This window comes from Eptesicus fuscus, chromosome 12, assembly GCF_027574615.1.
Source record: "Eptesicus fuscus isolate TK198812 chromosome 12, DD_ASM_mEF_20220401, whole genome shotgun sequence".
Taxonomy (NCBI): Eukaryota; Metazoa; Chordata; class Mammalia; order Chiroptera; family Vespertilionidae; genus Eptesicus; species Eptesicus fuscus.
In genome coordinates, this window is record NC_072484.1 from 37,557,202 (window position 1) to 37,577,331 (window position 20,130).

Below are 20,130 nucleotides of genomic sequence, written 5' to 3' on the forward strand. Positions count from 1 at the left end.
TGACAGATGCCGTCACAGCCCAGGGTGCCAAGCACATGGGATACGGGGGACAGAGTTGGGAGGCTGGGATGCAGGAAGATGAGAAGAGGGAGGGGGCTCAGCCCAGCTCCACATCAGCTTGGTGGGTCTGCAATGTCATCATCGCAGACAAAGGACAGTACATTATTAGTGTTATTAATTATCATTAACCTAATTAAATGGCAATTACAATTGAGAATACAATGAATAAAATGCCACCTTGGGTTTAAATGCGTCTTCTCAGCATCCTCAAGGAGTGATTTTCCATGAGTCCAGGCCAGCCCTCACTGCGGCACTGTGCACGCAGTAGGTATACAGCCAACCCCTGTGTTTCAGAGTCACAGCTGGGATCACAAGGTTCAACTCTCCTCGTTTTAAAAATGGCAAGCCCTGGCCGGTAGCTCAGTTGGTTAGAGCATCATCCTGATATTCCACGGTTGTGGATTCAATCCCCAGTCAGGGCACATATAAGACTCAACCAATGAGTACGTAAGTCCTCTCTCTCTCTCTCTCTCTCTCTCTCTCTCTCTCTCTCTCTCTCTCTCAAATCAATTTTTAAAAGCGTTTTACAAAATGGGCAAACGAAGGTCCAGGAAGGGGACAGGCCCTGGGGTGAAGGCAAATTCAAGCCCAGAAGCCCAGTTCCCAGCATCTCCAGCTCACCCCATCCCAAACAGCCTTCTCTGTGTTGTTTTTTTCTAGGAAAAACAGCTGTCAGAGGCAGCCATCCTGTTACCATTAAACAAGGCAAATTCTATCGGAACAGAATCGGAGACACCCCTGGACACCTAATTACACAGTCTGGAACGAGCAACACAGGCAGGGAAATAGAAATATGAACAAACAGTGCAGCAGACAGCGGAGATGCCCCGCCCAGCCTCCTCTTCGCCAGATCTGTCACGTCCCCCGAGGCCTCAGGACAGGACGCATCCCCCGGTCCGTGAACAGGATCCCGGCTCCGGGAAGGGACTGGCCAGCTGTGCTGAGCCCTGTGAGCCTCACACACACACACACACACACACACACACACACACACACACCCCGCCTGCGGCTCCAAGACACGCCAGCGCCTGGGGGGGAGCAGTGAGCCATGGCCGAGCCTTCTCCAGCCCCGGCAAACAGGTGTCATTCCAGGTCTCCAGCTGCCCGGAGCCCACGCTGGCCAGGCCTTGAAGATGGCCCCTCCTCCGGCAGCCCCACCCGAGGGCCGTCCCGGAGGATTTGTCTCATTGGTAGTGCCAGGGGCAGAGGCTGGGCCGTGCTGACCCACGAGAGATGGTGCGATTAGGTATTGGGCAGGATTGTGAGCAGGTGAGGGCAGGACCCTGTCTGCTTCCATTTCCGCGTCCCCCACACGGACAGGCACCAAGGCAGACACTATAAACGGCTGAATTCAAAATTCATCCCGAGCATCTCCTGCTGGGCTCCGGGGAGACAGGAAGGAACAAAGCAAGAGTCCTGTCTCAGAGCGCACCTGAGGGGGAGACAGACACACCAGCCACCCGGCCGAAGGAAGAGAATCAAGTGATATCATCCCAGACAGAGCCAGTGAGACGGAGGAAAAAAACAAGTGACAGATGAAGAGCAGAGTAGAGTGCGTGTCGGGGATTGGGGGGGGGGGGGGGCTGTCTACTTGAGATAAGGTGGTTCTAGAAGCCTCTCTGAGGAGATGTCTGAGCGGAGGCCTGAAGGAGCAGGACCTGGAGGAACGTCCACGCAGAGGAGCCGTGCAAACGGAGGGAGCCCGTGGGTGGATGCCTAGGCGAGTGAGTGGCGGAGAAATGTGCAGAGGAGGGTCTGCTGGGGCAAGACAGGCCGGGAGCCGGGCCGGGCAGGTGCCCCGAGCTCTCCACTGGGGGGTCTGTGTCCCCTTGGCTCACTGGCCCCTCCGAGAGCCCAGGGACCCTCCCTCGGCCCTGCGGCTCCTCCCTCCACCCTCCCCTTCCCAAGCTCCTCCAGGCCACCCCAACGGGCCTCTGTAAGGTGACTTTGCTCATTGCTTATTGGTAGTATTATTGCTGTGCCATTAATAATCATTACCCCTCTCCTTCCTCCCTGCTTTTCACTCCCACCGCTGGCTTGTCCCTCAACCCAGGGGCCTAAGGGAAAAGTCGATGAATGGACAGTGTGAGACCCACCCACGACCCGAGGTTCTGCCTCCAAAGATCTGACTCTGGCCCTCATGCCGTGTGACCTGGAACAAGTTACTGGGCCCCCCGAGCCCCGCTTCCCGCCGCTAACACCGACAGTGACAGTACACCTCCCCTCCACAAGCTCCCCCGCCCCCACTCCCTCCATCACGGTGCTTCCCCGGCATCGGCTCATTGATGTCACACACAGCCCGGCGAGACCGGATCGTTACCGCAGCACCCCTTTCCGGGTCTGAGCGCAGCCTGGCTGGGATTAGACAGTAGTGATGTTTTCAACACAAATTTTCCAATTCGGGCGGGTGTATTGTGGTTATGTAAGAATGCGTCTTTGTTTTAGAAAATGCCCACGAAACCATTTGGAGGTGGTGGCGTATCCTGTACTGTGATTGCAACTTTTCTGTATGTTCAACATTTAAAAATTTAAAACATCCAAAATACAGAAACAGAAACCAAACAAACAAGGCTGAGCTGAGTCCAGGCCGGGCACGGCGGGGCCGGCTGCTGCTGGGGAAGCCGTTCCTACTGACACCTGCAAGGCGGGCGCGGCCATTTGACCCCTCACTTTGCAAACGGGGAAGAGAAGGCGTCCAGTCACTTTCTGAGGCCACGCAGCCAGAGAGCGCAGGATGTCTGCCCGTGAAGAGCTGCCCACCCAGCGAGGCGGGAAGGCCAGAGAGAGGGGATCTGCAGGAGGCTGGGGCGGGTGGCGGGTGGCGGGTGGCCTGGCAGGAAAGCCCTTGGGGGGAAGGGATGCTGGATGCCAGGCTGCTGGGCGCCAGAGCACTGACTGGGCCAAGTGGTCTCTCTGCCCCTGCCCTTTAGAGCCCCCAGTCCTCACTGGGGGAGGGGAGCCCAAGGCTCCCACCCAGGTCAAGGTTGATTGATCCCCTGCGATCCCCGGGGCCAGTCTGCATATCTGCACCTCGAGCTGCTTCGTGTTTTCTTGTCTCTGATTGTAAACAGATTTGACTAAAGAGGTAAATTAGAAGTTAATTAGAGAGAACATGATTGATGAGGTAGTTTGCAGTGATTGGGAGGCGTGGAAAGGATGGGGCGCCCCGCGAGGAGGAGAAGGAGGGAGGGGGGCAGGAGAGAAAATCCACAGGCCCCTGGATCTGGAGGGGGCACAACGCATGGGAAGAGGCCACTCAAGCCTGCCCCTTCTCCTAGGCTCCAGGGTCAAGGCCAGAGCCCCCCGGAACAAGGGCCCAGGAGAGCACCCCAAAAGACCCTGTAGCTGGGGGCCAGGCCCTTGCTGGACTTGGGCGGTGGGGGTGTGAAGCAGCCGATCTGGCCTGTGTCTGGCCAGAATTTTTCTCCTGGGTGTGCAGACTGGGCTGGGGAAGATGCTGACGCTTATCAAACACACCGCTCCAGGCCCCGTGCATCTTTTCAAAACCTTGCAAGGTCGGCGCTGGACCTCTGTTTTCTACATTAGGTGCTCAGGGAGACAGAGAGCCGAGCCAACTTGCCCAAGGTCACACAGCTGAAGCGAAGCTGCGACTGGCCTCTGGGTCCTTTCCCACAGCACCCCTGCTTGCATACCTCCAGCCACGGTGAGCTCACCCCTCCTCCCCGCTTGCCCCCAGGCAGCCTGCCCAGCGGCAGGACAGCTCTGACTGTAGGTTGTGTGTCCTTGTGTAGACCTTGCCTAACTCCCTCCAGCCCCACCTTCAGGGCCCTGCTGTGCCACTTGCCCACCTCTCTCACATCCCAGAACAGAGTCCTCCAGGCTGGGAGGAACCTTAGAGGTCTCACCCAACTCACTCATTCTCCTGGGGAAATGGAGGCCCAGAGAGGGACCGAAACACCAGAGAGACACAGGGAGCTGGTGTCCCTGCAGGGCCCGGACGCCCTGTGGCTGAGTACAGCCATCAGGCTCTGCCCCATCTCCTTCCCCAGGCTGGGGTACAACTCTGTTCATTCTTCCATCACTTCTCCCCCTCCCCCATCAAGGACATGCACGAGGCCAGCATGTGCTGGGCTCAGAGAACAAAAGAGTGGGGGAGATCAGACCCCCTTGAGGTGCTCCTAGCCCAGTCAGGGGCATCAGGGCTGGAAGGAGAGGGGTGCGGGGTGAGCGCCTGTGACAGGGAGGGCCGGCCCCTCGGGGAAGTGGCGCTGGAGCCGGGCCTGGTGGGAGGGTACTCCAGGCAAAGGGAGCCGTGGTGGGAGGGAGTGTGGTACATTCCAGAAACCGCCAGAAGGCAAAGTGGTTGGAAGTGAAAGTGAGGGGGAGCTCGTGGGAGGTGAGGTCACAGAAGGAAGCTGTTTGGATTTTATTCTAAGCAGCAGAAACCATTTAGAGTTTTAAGCAGAAGGGGATGATCGGATTTGCATTGGTAAAAGCGCACCCTCTGGCTCTTGTGGGGATGGGGCGGGGGCGGGGCAGAGGGGAACAGGAGGATCCCGCAGCGGGTGAGAAATGGGGCTGCAGACCTGGCCTGCAGGGGGAGAGGCAGAGGGATGAGAGGGCAGGGCTCAGGGCGGGATGAGACCCCGGGGTGCAGGGTAGGTGGATGCATGGGGGCTACTCTCGAGATGGGGAAGCCGTGAGGAGGGCAAGACTTGAGGGGAAGATAGGACTTGCGTTGGGGGCGTGCTGGGCTGCAGGAGCAGTTCAGGAGGCGCTGGCTATAGGCAGTGAGGCCTGGGTCACGGCTGCTGAGAGCCAGAGCCAGGCTCGGGGGTCCTCCCAGCCGCTGACGAGCTCACCCAGCTGTAAACGCGTGCTCCAAACCCCTTCCCGATGCCCGTCCCTGGTCAGCAAGTCAGTGTCAGGGGAGGAGGAGACCAAGCTGGACAGAGCAGAGCCGACCACCCTCCCTTGCTCGAGGCTGTGTGCTCCCCATTGAGGTCAGTGGGGCTGGAAGCCTCCTACGGGCTCTGGGCCTCACTTGACTCTCAGCTTCTCTTCCTGCTCAGGCTTCTCCAGCCCCGGGCCGAGCACCCGGAGAACGGCCACAGAATCAGACCAGTGACACAGGAAGGCAGGCCCTGCGGGGCCCTGGCTAGCGGGTGGCCAGTGAGTCACTGCTCCCTCGCTGAGGGGCCCGCGCTTGCTGCCACAGGAGCCTTAGTGAGTGATGGATGTTTAACTCGTACATCAATCCTTGGTAATAAGCTATGCTTTTGTTCCCATTTTACAGATGAGGAAACAGAGGCTCAGCGAGGGACAGGGTCCAAGGTGGCACAGCCGGAAGAGACAGAATCGGGATCCAAACCCAGACCACAGCATGCACTCAGGGCTGTCTCCCCAGCCTCTTCGAGTTGGGGGTTGTGTGTGGGAGAGCCCCTGTTCAGAGGGCATTGGAGCCTTCCACACCGCACAAGCTGAAGGAACAGTAGCACTGAGGAAGGAATGCTAATCCTTAGGAACTTCCTGGCTGATTCCTGCGTTCAGACTCCAGGGTCCCGGGAAGCAGAAACAGCAATTGGATGCAGGAAGTGCTGAGGCCAAGGCTGGACTGGGGCTCATGGGTAACACTCCTGGCCTTTGGGCAGAGGTGGCCTCTTGGGGGACATGGGCCTTCAAGCCTCCTCCCTGGTCAGTGCTGGGGCTTCTGGGTCCTCTGGCTGAGAGGGGCCAGGAGGGCACAGGCTGGAGGGCGGTGATGGAGGGAGGTGCAGCCCCGAGGTCTGGGCCTGTCTCTGCCCGTCCATGGGAGGTGTGGCCTCGGAAGTCCCTTCCTTGGCCTCAGTTTCCCCACTGGTGCAATGAGGTAGTGCAATAAGGTGGGGTCAAGAGTCCCTGGCAGCTATGGATGATGGTAGAGAGAGAGAAGACAAATCAATGGCTAACATTTATGGAGTCTCGACTGTGTGCCAGGTCCTGCGTGTCTCAATTTTCACAAAACCCAGGAAGATCGGGATTATAATCTCCACTTTAGAGATGAGGAAACCAAGGCTCAGAAAGGCTGAGTAGCTTTCCAAGGATCACACAGCTGGGGTGGGATGAGGCTGGATTCAAACCCACCCCTGACTGGCTTCAAACAAGGCCAGTGTACGCCTTCCGCTCACAGCTCACCCACCCACCCAGGGAGAAGAACCACGCCCCGCAAGCTGTTCGAGCAGGTGGGGTTTTGGGGAAAGGCAGGGACTAGAATATGAGAAGAAAAGTACAAGGCGTGGGTAGATGTTAGCAAGAATAAGCAAATGTGTGACTCTAGCTAAGTTTCCTCACCCCCTCCACTCTGTTTCTCCATCATAAAATGGGGATAATTATAGCCCCTCTCCAAGGGCAGTTTAAATGAGATATAGGTTTAAAGCCACAGGCACTGTGTCTCTTTATTAAATGGGTGCCAAGCTTCTATCTCATCCGCTCTTGCAACAGCCCTGGGGCTAGACGGAGGAGAGGTGCACTTCTCTCAGATGAGGAGACCGAGGCCCAGAGAGGTGAAGAGACTTGTCCACGGTCACACAGGTTAGGGTGTGCTCTCACCACTGCACCACACCAACCAAGAGCAAATATTGGACAGATGATCACTATTGGATGGAGGGAAGGATGGGTGGATAAACAGGAAAATGAAAAACGTGCACAAACCTGGAAACAAACCCTCTGAAGCTGCCTTGCTGCTCTTAACCTGGTTTCTCATGGGTGGGGAGGCTTCTGGTCCAGGCTTCTGCTCAGCCTCCTGCACCCCACACCCACTTCTGCTCCCACAGGCCGCTTTCCCCCGGGGTGGGGAGGCTCTGCACGCCGTGGATGCTGTGCTGCATTCTGGAGATGTCTCGGATCAGAGGGGAACTGATCCCCTCCTCAGCTGCTGTGGCATGATTTACAGGCCCTGCCGAGCGCCATGAAAGAATGGAGCAGGTTCCAGCCATTTAAATATAATTACTTGGCACCTCCACCCACATTCTGCCAATCAATGATTACTATGAGAGGCCCCGGACACCCAATGGTGCTGCCACTCTAGCAGGAACCCCTGGGAGAACCTCTCTGCCAAGATCCGGGCCCAGCAGCCTGGGTCAGTTTGACCCAGCCTCTTCCCCGCCCCCATCCTTGCCTGAAACCTCACCATTAGAATGTCATTCCTTGGGTTTAATGCTCCGGCTCTGATTTCAAAGCCTGGGTCTCTGAAGCTCTTTGTGGGAAATCGTGTATTTTGGTCAAGTCACCGTCCCACCTTTCCTTCAGAGCATTGGACTGGAGGGTCTGCAGCGATGGTCAAGTTGCACGCTCCCACTTAGAGATGGGAAAAGCTGCGGTCGGAGGGGATGGCTGCCAGAGGTGGCCTGGAACTCAGGTGGGGGGCCTGGGGAGGGCCAGGTGTGCCTGTTTCCCAGCTCCACCTGACGGGGGGGGAAGGAAACCAAACCCCAACAGAAGGAGTTGGCTGGGCTCCCCTCTCCCCTTCACCCAGCTGAGGTCTGGGCCCCAAACAACACCTTTAGAGACAAAGGAACCTCCTTGTGGTTCAATTGCTGAGGCCCTACAGACAGGCCACCTGGCGGCCACCTGCTGTGTCACCTTCAGCGCACCTCAGGGTGAGGCTGGGTGAACCCTTCTGGGTGCTCACTGAGCTCTGCAGCGGGAAATCTCAAAAAGATGTTGCGACTCAGAGGGAGAAGCGGAAAGGAAATAACTCCCCAGGGAGTGTGCTCTGCAGACAGGCCCCGCCCCGGCTGGCCCCTCCCTGTTCCTCTCGGGCCTGCGCCGCCACCTGAGGGCTCCTACGGATGGCAGAGGCCTGCGGCAGCGGACCCTGGTTCTAGCCACTGTGTGACTTCAGCCCAGTCACTTCACCTCTCCGAGCCTTGGGTGTCTCAGCTATGAGGTGGGTTGAATACCCCCTCCCTCCCAGCCCTGTTGTGGGGATTTATTGAGACAAATCCCAGAGCCCAGCACACAGTGAGAGTTCAGGAGATGCCCATTCCCTCTTCCTGGGCGGGATCTATGGAGATACCAGCCCCAGGCCTCACCTGGAAGGGTCTAGCTCTGCCCTGCCCACAGGGTAGTGGTGAGCGCGTGTGACTGTGGAACACTGGAAATGTGCCCAGTCTGAATTGAGATGTGCCACCAGTGTGGAGTACCCACCGGATTCTGACAACCTGGCACATAAAGGAATGTAAAGTATCTCATGAATAATGTTTTATATTGACTACGCATTGAAATGACAATGCGCTTGGTACATCGGGTTACATGAAATATGTTAATAAATTAATTTCACTTGTTGCTTTTTCTTTAACAACAACAACAAAAAAAAAGAAAATTTAAACTTACACATCGGCTTGCATTTGGTTTCTATTGGACAGTGCCGGTCTGGCTAATGACTCACAGTCGTAGAATATTTAGACTGGCATTAACCACGCCATTAAAGTCATTTCAGGATTTTAAAAACACTCTCACAAGCAGAGCCTTGAAATTGGCAGAGACCATGCTGTCCCGTCGTGTTTAATAAGCACCCGGTTTGCAGGGTGAAGGGCCCTAGGAACCCCGTCTCTCTGATGCAATTAATTGCCTTTGATGAGAATTATCATTAGGCTCCTTGCTGGGACAACACGGATACATGCCACGTGGACACGTCACCGGGCTTGGTAGAACACAATTTACGGGCTCACGTTCAAATTTGAGAGTTAAGGCCTACAGGGATTCTTTGGACCTTGGAGAGGTGCCCCCTTTGGGAGGCCACAGAATTGAAAGAGCTGCTTGACAGCAGAGGTGACAGTGGATCCTGTCTGCCCTCCCCAGACAGTGACACGTGAAGACCTCACGTGGGGTCAGGAGCCCTCGTCCTGAGCCTGGCTCAGCCGTTTCCTCCCTGTGAGATCCTAGGCTTGTCATCACCCCTCTCTGGGCCTCAGTTTCTCTCTCTGTACAACAGGGGCAGTGGTGATGATCCTTCTCTGTTAAAAAAACAGATATTTTAGCTGAAACCGGTTTGGCTCAGTGGATAGGGCGTCGGCCTGCGGACTGAAGGGTCCCGGGTTCGATTCCGGTCAAGGGCATGTACCTTGGTTGTGGGCACTTCCCCTGTGGGGGATGTGCAGGAGGCGGCTGATCGATGTTTCTCTCTCATCGATGTTTCTGGCTCTCTGTCCCTCTCCCTTCCTCTCTGTAAAAAAAAAAAAAAAAGAACAACAACAACAGATATTTTAAATTCTAGGTTTTAGACAAAATCTTCACTCTATGTGACACACCCAGGCTAGAATCCAGAAAAAAAAAAACACCTCAGAGTGACCCCAGGGGTCTTGATGGGGGTATGAAGCCGGGCAGGGGCAGGGGCAGGGGCAGCGGCCAGACTGAAATGACGTCCTCCTCCCCCTGGCCTCTGGCCCAGGCGCAGCCCTCAGCCTCGACAGAGGCTTCCTCATTGGCCCACGAGTTCTGAGGAGGCAGAGGGCCGATGAAGGCTCAGAATCCACGCAGATGGAGGACCTGGGTCTGCATGATGGGGGGGCCACATGGGCAAAAGGGCCACAACCTGGAGGCTCATATGACGGGGACAGGGCCTGACTGAAGAGGCCTCCAGGGGCTCCTGCCCAGCTTGTGGGGATGTGGACAAAGAAATCCATTATGAGAGGAGAGGAGTGTCCCAAACCCGGTGGGAGGTCACAGGTCGGATTCCTGAGCTGTCCTCGGTTTCCTGAGATTCCTGAGACGGGGGTAGGTGGCTGGCCCAATTCCAGGAACACAAGAGGAGGAGTCCCTGTCCTCGCCCCCGTTGGAGTCCACACTGTGGCCCATCGTGGATGCCTGCGTGAGGTGCACCTGGGTACTGTGGGTACATGCAGGGCCGGCAGATTCCCAGATACTCCCCCAGCCAGGCTGAAAGATAACCCAGGGTGGGACCTGGCCTCTGCAGGCACCTCTGGCCTCCTAGAGCTTCTAAAGTCCACTAACATCTCAAAATTCTGAGCCTAGACTAGTGGTGTTCAACCCCAGCTGTGCACTGGGATCTCTTGGGGAAATTTTTAAAAACCTAGGCCATACAGATTGTGTCAGAATTTCTGGGGTGTGGCCTGAGCATTAATATTCTTTCAACACTCCCCTAGTCACTTCAGTGTGTATTCAAGGGCTGCCCCAACCCCAAATCAATTCCAACAGCCTCAAGGTGGATGTTTGGGCGAATAGGGAAGCTTGTGTGGCTCAGAGAGGAAAAGTAACTTGCCCAAGGTCACACAGCGAGGTGATGGCAAAGCCAGTCCTAGAACCCAAGCCTGTTTCCTGAACCTGAGCCAATTTCTCCCCTGAGGTTGCATCTCCTTTTACAAACCAGAGCCTCGGCAGGCAATGCCCACAGTATTTCACTTTAATAACATTGGAACTGGTACAGTCAGGGCCACCAGTGATGGGGCGGGAGCAGCGATGGCGATTAGCAGAGCCGTAAGTCTCTCCCTTTATCCAAATCTTGGGCAGTAATTTAGGAAATTTAATTAAAGGGGGAGAAATGGGGACACCTCAAGCTCCTTGCCTCCTGTTATAATGAGTGAAATACACCAGGCTGTAAAAGGGAATGCTGTCTGAGACGAAGCTCCGATGTTTTATTGCCAAGTTTTATTCACTGATGTAAACGTAATCGCTGGAAACTGGAGCCCTATTAATGCACATATTTTCACACATCTGGGGCCCCGCCTGCCTACCCCCTCTGGGCTTGTTCCCCCACCTCCCGGGGTCAGCCCTGGTGTTTTCTGGGCATGTCTATACCAAGTCTGGCTTCCCCTGCCGGCTTCAGCCCTCCCATGGCAGATAAGAGTTTAATAGGATTCCATTGCTTCTCTGAGCTCAGTAATACATTCTGGAAATTAGGCAGCTACATACTGAAGCCATTGTTCCCCCTTATAAATGGGTTCCCTCCAAGCCAGTGACCGAGGGGTCTCTGATAAGCTCCTATGAAGCCGTGCTCCACATGTTATTGGTGTGTTAAAAGGTGCAACTCCAGGCTCACATTGCTCATTGTTAGGGGCTGATACATTTAAGTAGTTTCTCCATGAATCAGGCAGCTTAGGTATTTCCCCCATCTTGGCATTGATAGATGAGCAAAAGGAAGCCATTTAGACGGCACTATATAGGGTGCTGGCCCACACGGTGAATGATTTCCAATGCCTGGTTTAATTTATTTTTAAATGAAATTTGCTATTGATTCTGGATTAAAAGGACAAATCTTACGGCTGTTACCACTGACAGAGCCGTGGCGCTCAAGTGACACCTCTCAAGGAGGGAAGGGAGGGTGGCCTCCCTGAGTCAGGGGAGGGTGCGGGCTCTCCAGGGAGCTTGGGTCCGAGGAGGGGACAGTGCGAGAGGCCCTGCTTGGGGGGAACTTTAAAAAGATCATCTTTCCCGACAGAAGTGCTTGGCATGATGTTCACCTTCTGAGCTTCATTTGGGTAATGGAAACAGCCGTGATATTTGCCTCCTGGTCTGCACCAGACCATGGGATGCTTGTTCAGTTGCCTCCAGGGATGGGAAGCTTACTATCTCCTGGAGCGTTCCCCGAGTGAGATGAGTGACAAGAGTGAATTCCCAGAGACTATTTTCCGGGAAAGTCTGTGTTTACCACCAGCCTTCACTAGGCTCCCAGCTTCCGCACACAGTGCCTGCAGTTGGCACTTGGATCAGTGAAGCAGAAAAGAGACAGGATGACACAGGGGAGGAATACGGGCCGAGGATGCATCCTGTCACATCCAGCCTCTGCCCCACCTCATTGTGCAACCTGTGCTGGATCGTGGATGTGCATGTGATCTCTAAACTGTAAAGAGCAATTTAGGTGCTGCAGGAAATGCAGATGGGACAGAATGGTACAGCGGGGGAGCCGTGAACTGGGAGACAGAGGACTTGGATCTAGTTTTGTCATGGTTGGCTGTGTAACGCTGAGGAATTCTCTCATCCTCTCTGGGTCTTAATTTCCTAAGCTGCAAAGAGAGTACATGGAACTAGACGTGCTTAGGTATTAGGCCGAAGAGCATGGGCCCTGCAATCGAACATATACGGCTCTACAACTGTCTTGCTGTGTGACATTGGACAAGATTCTTAACCACTCTGAGCATGTTTTCTTATCTATTAATAATAATGGCCAACATGTATCATGAATTTGCTATGTGTCAGGCTGTTCTAAGACCTTTCCATGTAGCAAGTCATTTTAATTCACAATAATCATGTGACAGAGGCATTATTATCTCAGTTTTACAGATGAGAAACTCAGGCACAGAAAGGCTAAGTAAGTTGTCTAAGGTCACATAGCTAGCAAGTGGCAGGCTTTAAAACTAGAGTCCACACTTATAATCACACTATATGACCTGGTTGTTCTGAAGTATAAGTGAGATACGGTAATTAAAGTTCTTAGCATAGTGCTGAGTAGACAGTGATGGGCCAACAGAGGCCCAGAGACTAGGAGAAGGCAGCAGGCATTACTTTCTGCGGAAGACTCAGGCTGGACCGTGGCCAGTGGGGACTCAGCTAGATAGGAGAGAAGGCATGCATGCAAGCAGAGGAGAAGCACTAGGAAGGGTAAGGACATGCTGAAGTTAGGGCTTGTTCAGGGAGGGAACATGGAGGGAATTGTGCCTGGAGCAGAACGTATATGCAGGAGGTGAATCTGGAACCTTGAATGCAAACTAAAGAAGTCAGGATTTCTCAAATAAACAAGGCCATCGGAGGGGTTTGAGCCAAGCCATTACAGCATGAGCCTTTTCAAAGTCATAAAATCCCTGGAGGTCTGTCCTTGAAGGAATCTTAGAGGTTCCTGGGTTTAGCCCTGTCCCAGACTATGAGGAGAAAGGACTCCTGAAGGTCAGCCAGTGGGTTCCTGGCCTCCTGCCGCTGCAGCCCCCAGGCAATCACTTTGTTTTCTCTTCTCTCTTCTAATCTCCTCTCTCTCCCTGTCTTCTTTCTTAACACCACCCTCCTCACCCCCAATCTGTGGTTTGTGAGAAGAAAGGCCTGAATGTGAGCGCCAGTTTTGCCACCACATTCTTCTGGACACGTTTCAGGCAGGAATTAAAAGAGTCCTAGTATCAATCTCGCACTGCTATGTGATCTTCACGATTCTTAGTTTCTTCATCTTTATAATGGGGGCGATGGAGTCCTTTGCGTTGGGAGCGGGGCTCAAATGAATTAATGAATGAAAAACCGCTTTTGTAGAATCCATGACACTCCTGTGTGGGAAGGAAGCGATTAGTAAATCAATTCGGAAAAACAAACAACAACAACAAAACCGGCCATTTCCTCTAGTGAATGTGGGCTCCAGACGCTGGTTAAAACGGCCAGGACCTGTCTATGGTGCTGAAACAGCGCGGCGCCGCTGGTCCTGTGGGGGCCGTCAGTTGTGTTGAAACATTACTTGTAAGTGCACGACACTTCAGGAGGCTGGCTAGTTTTTGGATGAACTGGATATTTGCTGGCGGCCACAGGCCCCATCGGGTGTCTGCCCGTCATAACATTAGAAGGGAGAGTGAGAGGACAGAGTAAAGACAGAGCGGCGGGGGGCTGTCCCTAGGGTTCTAACGCCATTCTCAAACTTGGGGCGCTGTCCACAAGGCTATCCGCAGGATACGCCTGTGATCTGGAAGGGAGAGCGGGGCGCATCTGCGGTGCTGAACTCCGCGAGGGCTGGTGGGGAAATCGATAGCTCTGTCCACAGTGCTGAATTCTCGCATCAGTCCAGTCCGAGAGGCCTAAAGGCTGGCTGCTGGGCTGGCGCTGTCCTCCTCCGTGGTGCTGAAACCTCAGCAGAGCGGCCTGGAAAAGGACAAAGGATGAGCGAAGGAGGGACTTACCTCGCCCCAGACGCACCGTAGGACCTCGGAAAAGACACTTCTCTAATTAATGTGCTTCCTCATTTTTTAGATGGGGCCATAAGTCCACCCGTGTGTCTGTACTGAAAGTCTCTCACAACAGCCCCAGAAAACCGGTCAGGGAAGGGATGAGAGGATCTAGTTGGATTCCTGCTCTTGTTTAATGAGAGTGGCTTCGCTAGCTATCCCCTCTCCCCGCCCTAATATTCCATTAGGCCAGTCGTCCTAGGAAGGGAGCCCTGGAGTCCAGAAGGGAGTGATCCAATCCACTGCACGGAGCCCAGCAATTCTGTTAGAAGGAGCCCCAGCAGCTGGCCTACCTCACTCCTATTATACAGACAGGAAAACTGAGTCCCAGGGAGGGGAACAACAACAACGATAAGTATTGAGCTCCTACCATGACGGTGGCATTATGCTAAGTGCTTTAGACACACGTTTTCGTAAATCCTCACCACGACCTCTGGAGGTAGCTATTATTTCCATTTCTCAGATGAAGACCAAGAGATTCTGACAGGGGTGGACACCCGGACACGATCACACAGGATTCCAAAGGCTGCGGCAGGACTATCACCAGGTCTCTTGGGCTCTGGCCCTGATTTCTACCCTACCTCACTGTCACCTCCACCCCGACCTGCCCCCCTGACCCGGCACCGTCCTGCTAGCAAAGTTGAGGAGTCCCTCTGCGCGCTGGGTCTGGCGGCAGGTGGATTGGTTTCCTTTCTTATCCCGCTGGATAGTATTTCTGCTGCTGAAGCCAGTGGTTTTATGTTTTGAGGGAACCGGGTCCCTGGGGTGGCTTCCTCCACCCCATCCCGCCCCCTACCTGTGCTCTGGGGCGGGGAAAGTTGAGGGTACCGCTTTAAAAATTCCAGCCTGGGCAAAACTTTGATGATAAATCAAGCGGCAGATCCCTCCGCCACCGCCTCCTCGGGGCGGGAGGGAGGAGTGGGAAGGAGGGGGTGCGGCGGCGAGCCGCGCACAGTGGCCTTCCGCGGAAGGGAAGAGTCCCGCAGTCGGAGGCGGCCGGCTGGGCGTGCGCTCGCTACCAGCAGCTGGGGCTGGGCCGGAGCCGGGCGAGGGCTGGAGCCGGGTCGGGTCGGGTTCAGCGGGCAAGGGGCAGAGGTCGCAGCCGGGCAGCCAGGCCGCACCCGGCAGGGGACGGCGGGCGCAGGGTCTGCGGTCTCCTGAGCCCCGATGTGAGGCGGCGGCGCCCCTGGCCCGAGCGCGCACCATGGGAGCCCCGCTCGCGGTGGCGCTGGGCGCCCTCCACTACCTGGCACTTTTCCTGCAACTCGGCGGCGCCACGCGGCCCGCCGGCCACGCGCCCTGGGACAACCACGTCTCCGGCCACGGTGAGTTCGTCGCCTCCCCCCGCCCCCCCGGCGGACTTCCCCCACCAAACCCCACCCTGGCTGCGCGCTCCAACTTGGCGCGCCCCAGGCTCGAACCCGCGCTGGCCGTGGCGGGAGTCCCAGGCGCCCTCTGCTGGGTCCACGGACCTACCCCCCACTCCCGCACTCTGGCCATTCCTGCAGAGGAGGGGGCACCCCGTGCGCACCCAGGATCCGGCTCTCGCGGAGAGCCCCTTCCTCCCCCCCCCACACACCCACTCTCGCTGATACACACACCTCCACGATCTCCACGATCCACAGCCAGAGGCACGCTCAGAGCCACACTCACTGCTTTCTCACACTCACAACACCTACCCTCACACATCTCCAGACACCTTCTCAGTTCCCCTCCTCACTCATAAGCACTCACACTTATGCCCACTCCACACACACATCAGGCACTGTGCTGTGAGGCTCACACCCTGCCAGCTGGCATTCGGGCTCACACACTCTGCACAACTCTTGCCTGCCTGCCCGCCCGCCCGCAGACATACTGGCAAATACACATACACACTTGTGAACACACTTTGCTCATCCACCTCTCCTGCCCATCTGCCTTTCCCCTTTGTGGGTGTAACCCCACAGCTGCCCTGTCCCCTCCCTCTCTTCCCTTGTCCCTTATGCCACTGGGAAATCTGGGGGTGGGGGCGGGGAGGGAGGGAGACTCTGCCTCTAGAGAACGGGTAGCCTGGGCTGCATCTGCCCCTGTGGGGTGGGTGTATCCCAGGGACGGAGGCTTGGTGGGAGCCCCTCAAAGACACTGGAATAGTTGGGATTGCTGCTTCCAGCCAAAGGCATAGACGAGGAAAAAGGATACCAGCCAGATGTTTTTGTCTGCCTCTGGGGGTGGGCAGGGAGCCCTGCCATCCCTCCATAGGGTACCACGACTCACCATTATCCTCTGCCTCGGAGGACTGAAATGTGGGAAATCAACTCCAGCCGCGGGAGCTGGGGAGCAAGCATTCCCAGCACTAGTTGCCTAAGTGTCAGAGCTCTTTCTAGCCCCGGAGGAATCCAAGTTGGCAGCAGAGTTAGATCATCTAAGGCGGCAGCTGTGGGGGGCCCCTGTCCCCTGAGAGGCAGGCTGTTGTATGGGGCCACCAGAGTGCAGGTAAAATGGAGACCCTTCCTCCATCCATTCCTTCCCTGCAGAGGCCCCCAATCTGGTGGGGGAAGCTGCAGCATCAGTGCTGGGCACTGTACGCTCAGGGCTGGGGGGAGGTTTGCACAAAAGGCAGAGAACTGGGTGATTTATTCTTATGGGGAAGAGTAAGCTCTGGGACGTGTGGGGGTGGGGATAGCTAATGAGAGACAGCTTTGGCTGGACTGGGGTGTGACGCAGGAGTGGGATTCTCCAGAGGGTGTGGGGGCTTCCAGAGCTCTTCTTGGGGTGTCTCTTTTTTGACAGCTATGACTCCCTGCACCCTCTCTGCCTTACCAGGTTTGATAGTGACTGCTCTGTGTATCATTTATGCACCCTTCATATCCCTCATCTAATTTCTACCGATCTGTTTGGAGCAATGGTCAATAGGAGAACGGTTATTCTAACCCTCAGTTTACAGATGGAGAAGCCAAGGCTCAGAGAGGAGACGGGACTGGCCCAAGGTCACACAGTGAATGAGTGGCTGAGCTGGGACTGGCCCCAGGGTCTGTCGGAAAAGACAGCGCTTTTTCCAGGACATTCATCTCCCTGTCAGATTCCCTCCCATTCAAGGGAAACTGGGAATTCCTCCTTCCGCTCCCCTCCTTGCTCCGCTCATTTCCTTGGCAAGGTTGAAACTTACTCGGGGAGGGTTTTCCAAGGAAGGGCTTTCCTGAGTTTGCAGTCCGGAGAGATCTGAGGACTGGGGCTCTGAGGTTTATGGTCACCTGTCCCTGAGGCACCAGACCCCAAGGACCTGGGTGCCACTCTCACTCTGAGTTCCAGAGGTGGTCCCCTATAGGGAAGCGGGATTTGTCCTTTGTGTGGCACTTTCCACCTGACCACTGGTGCCAGGTGTGCTTAGGGGCACAGCTCTGTCCACCAGCTGTAATGTCCCTCTGAACCCTGGAAAGGTCAGCTATGTGGCCCAGAGGGGGGGCGGGGCTAGATGGAAAGGTCGCGGCAGACTGCTGGGGAACCGGACTTTTCTCACCCACTGCCGATGTGGCTCTGGGCAAGTGAGTCACCCCTTTGGGGCTCCTTTTGTCTCTCAAGAAACGAGGAGGCCAGGCAACTCTGCAGGGGCCAGACTGCCTTTCCCCAGCATCGCAAGGTTCAAAGTCACCAAGTAGTGGCTGCCGAGGAGCCCACACGGCTGCCCCTCTGCGGGGCCAGGCGCCCGCCACCATAGGGAGGGTTTGGAGCCACTCACTTAATCACAAAAAGAAACTGTTATTAATGGTAGTGAGACGCGGTGAATAAGTGGGTCATGTCTAATAAGCCATTTGTGTTCAGGAGGAGAATACCAATTTGATAAAAGCTGTGTGTGCTGAAAAAGCCCAGAAATTGCTGTTTAGCAGATTGGAGCCTGATCGTTTCATTATTCCTGGGCTCCGCATGTCCTCAGCTGATTCAGGAAATGTGGCCGGGTTAGGAAGGTGTCTCCATGTCTGGTGTGGGGGTGGAGGCTGCAAGCAGGGGCTCCTGGGGAGAGGCCCACTGACTCCGACTGCTTGCTGGCCGCTTACCTCTCCAGCTCAATCCGAGCCGAGCCCGGCAGCCCAGCGAGCGCCTTCTGCCTGCCCGACCTAGGGCTTGTCACAGGGAGAGCCCGTGGTCAGACGGGTCCTCAAGGACATCTGTCTCGCTTCCCATCTCCTTGTTGCCTCCCTTCAGCCCACTTCGCAGAGAGCTTTTTGAAGGCATGAAGAATGAATTGGGGCATGAACGGTCATGCCTTTTAGGGAGGCATTAGGACTTTGGAGGCCGGGGTGGTACCGTCAGTGTCTGCTCAGTAAATAGCAGCTATCTTGATTTTTTCCTTATCAAAGAGGGTTAGCTCACTGCCATGAGCACAGTAGGGGTGGGAGGAAAGGGAACTAACATTTATGAAACACCTACTGTATGCTAGTGGCTGCCAAATCCTGCCAGTGTTAAGTCACTAATGCTGACATTATTCACGGAAGGCTGGTGTTGGACATAAGAGGATCTTGAGGTTCAGAGAGGACCAGTGACTTGCCCAAGGTCGCTGAGTTTATACAGAGAGCTGGAGGGCTGTGCCTAGGTTAAAGGTGTGCCTGGCAGGTCTGGGCCTGCCTGCTTCAGGACAGCCTTAAGGTGGGCTTGGCAGGTCATGTGACAAGACTTGTTCCCCGGCACCGTCCCTACCAAGCACACCCCCTTCCAGCTCCCTAGAGGACTGGTAAGGCAGTGGGTTCCCCCAAGAGGAACCAGAAAGGTGACAGGATCTTGCTGAGGCCACGGGCAAGTTAGACCAAGTCATCTTTCCAGAGCTTGCCCAAGGCGGGGGCCCGGCAGGAGGTCTTTGTGAGGATCTTTGCAGACCCCCTGCCTTGGAATCACCCAGAGAGTTTATTAAATGCAGATCCAGGGTTTCCCCAGGCCCATTGGCCAAAATGATTGTTTATGGAACCCTGGAACCTGCATTTTAATAAACTTCCCAGATGATTCTCCTGCAGCCTGGAGTTTGGGAGCCACTGTCTTAAGTATTCACACAATAGGGGGCAGGAAATTGCCGGGTGCCAGGAGCTGAAGGTTTGGTCTGGTTTTGCAAGAGAGGGAGAGGTCCAGGCTGGAGGAGGTATGTAGATCCTGAGAGGAGCCTCAGGGAGCCTTATACTGCAACAAACACCCATCCTCCCACCCCGCCCTGCCACACACACACACACACACACACACACACACACACACACACACACCTAGGCCAGCACCTTCAATTATTAATGCACCCCAATGCAGACAAAGATCCTGACTTGGCCGGGTGCTTTGTCCATTGAGTGAATCACTGTCCTGAGGTTCTCTCTGTTGCCAGGAGGGAGCAGTGGGGTGCTGGGGGAGGGGTGGGAGCCACTGGGCCATTTGGCAAACAGCCTGTGTACTGAAAAATGGCTCTGGCTTTCTCGTGTTCCTCGAGAACTGTTGGTATCTCGCCGTCAGTAAGCTGGCTAGTTTGGTGGCTGGGAGACGGAGAAAATTGAATACTGTCTTCCGAAGGTTATGATGTTCAGAATGTGTCCGCCGTTGTCTTGGGTGTTAGTGATTATTCTATCAATTACGCCCGTAAACACTCTGCCTTGGGCTGAGGGTTTCCTGGCATACTTTGGGGAATTGGCCCTCACAAGCGGTTTTCCCCAAGTCCGTCACACCAATTGGCTTTGACACCTTGCCTATCAGCGGCTCCTGCGGCCTTTCCCCGAGCGAGGGGAACTGCGGGTGGCCAGCAGGATGGGGAATTCGGCTCATCACCATGGTGACAGCGGGGGTGTTGGGGAAATCTCCTACAAAGGGTGGGTGTTGGAAAGGTCAGGGTTGAGAGTGGTCCCTTCCAACCCACCAGCTGCCAGGGCAGGAGGTGGAGCACTTGGAATGAATCACCAAGGCTCAGACCCAGCCAGCAAGGCGCCTTGAACCATCTTCCTCAACCCCTTTCACAGCGGGGAAGACCGAGGCCGTGGGCAAGAGAGCATTTCCCCGAAATTTCCTGGGAGGTATTTGACTTTTGGAATCACCTTATCCGAGTCTGTACAAATTGGGAGGGAAATACATGGAAGCAAATGTTTGAGTGTCATGGGGGGGCCTTAAATGGCCTTATCTCATAGGATCCTCGAAAGAAACCTAAGAGGGAGGACTTTTCCTGGAGGGGAGGTTGAAAGGCTTGCTCGAGGTCATGCAC

General features: G+C 55.4%; 1 protein-coding gene across 1 annotated transcript in view; it reads left to right on the top strand.

Moving 5' to 3' along the window:
* Positions 1 to 15,135: 15,135 nt before the first annotated feature.
* The window catches only part of VSTM2L (V-set and transmembrane domain containing 2 like), a 32,375-nt gene continuing 27,380 nt past the window's right edge, over positions 15,136 to 20,130 (top strand). Inside the window, exon 1 of the mRNA XM_008149633.3 lies at positions 15,136 to 15,256. Coding sequence (XP_008147855.2) covers positions 15,136 to 15,256 — 121 coding nt within the window. The remainder of the gene's footprint in view (positions 15,257 to 20,130) is intronic.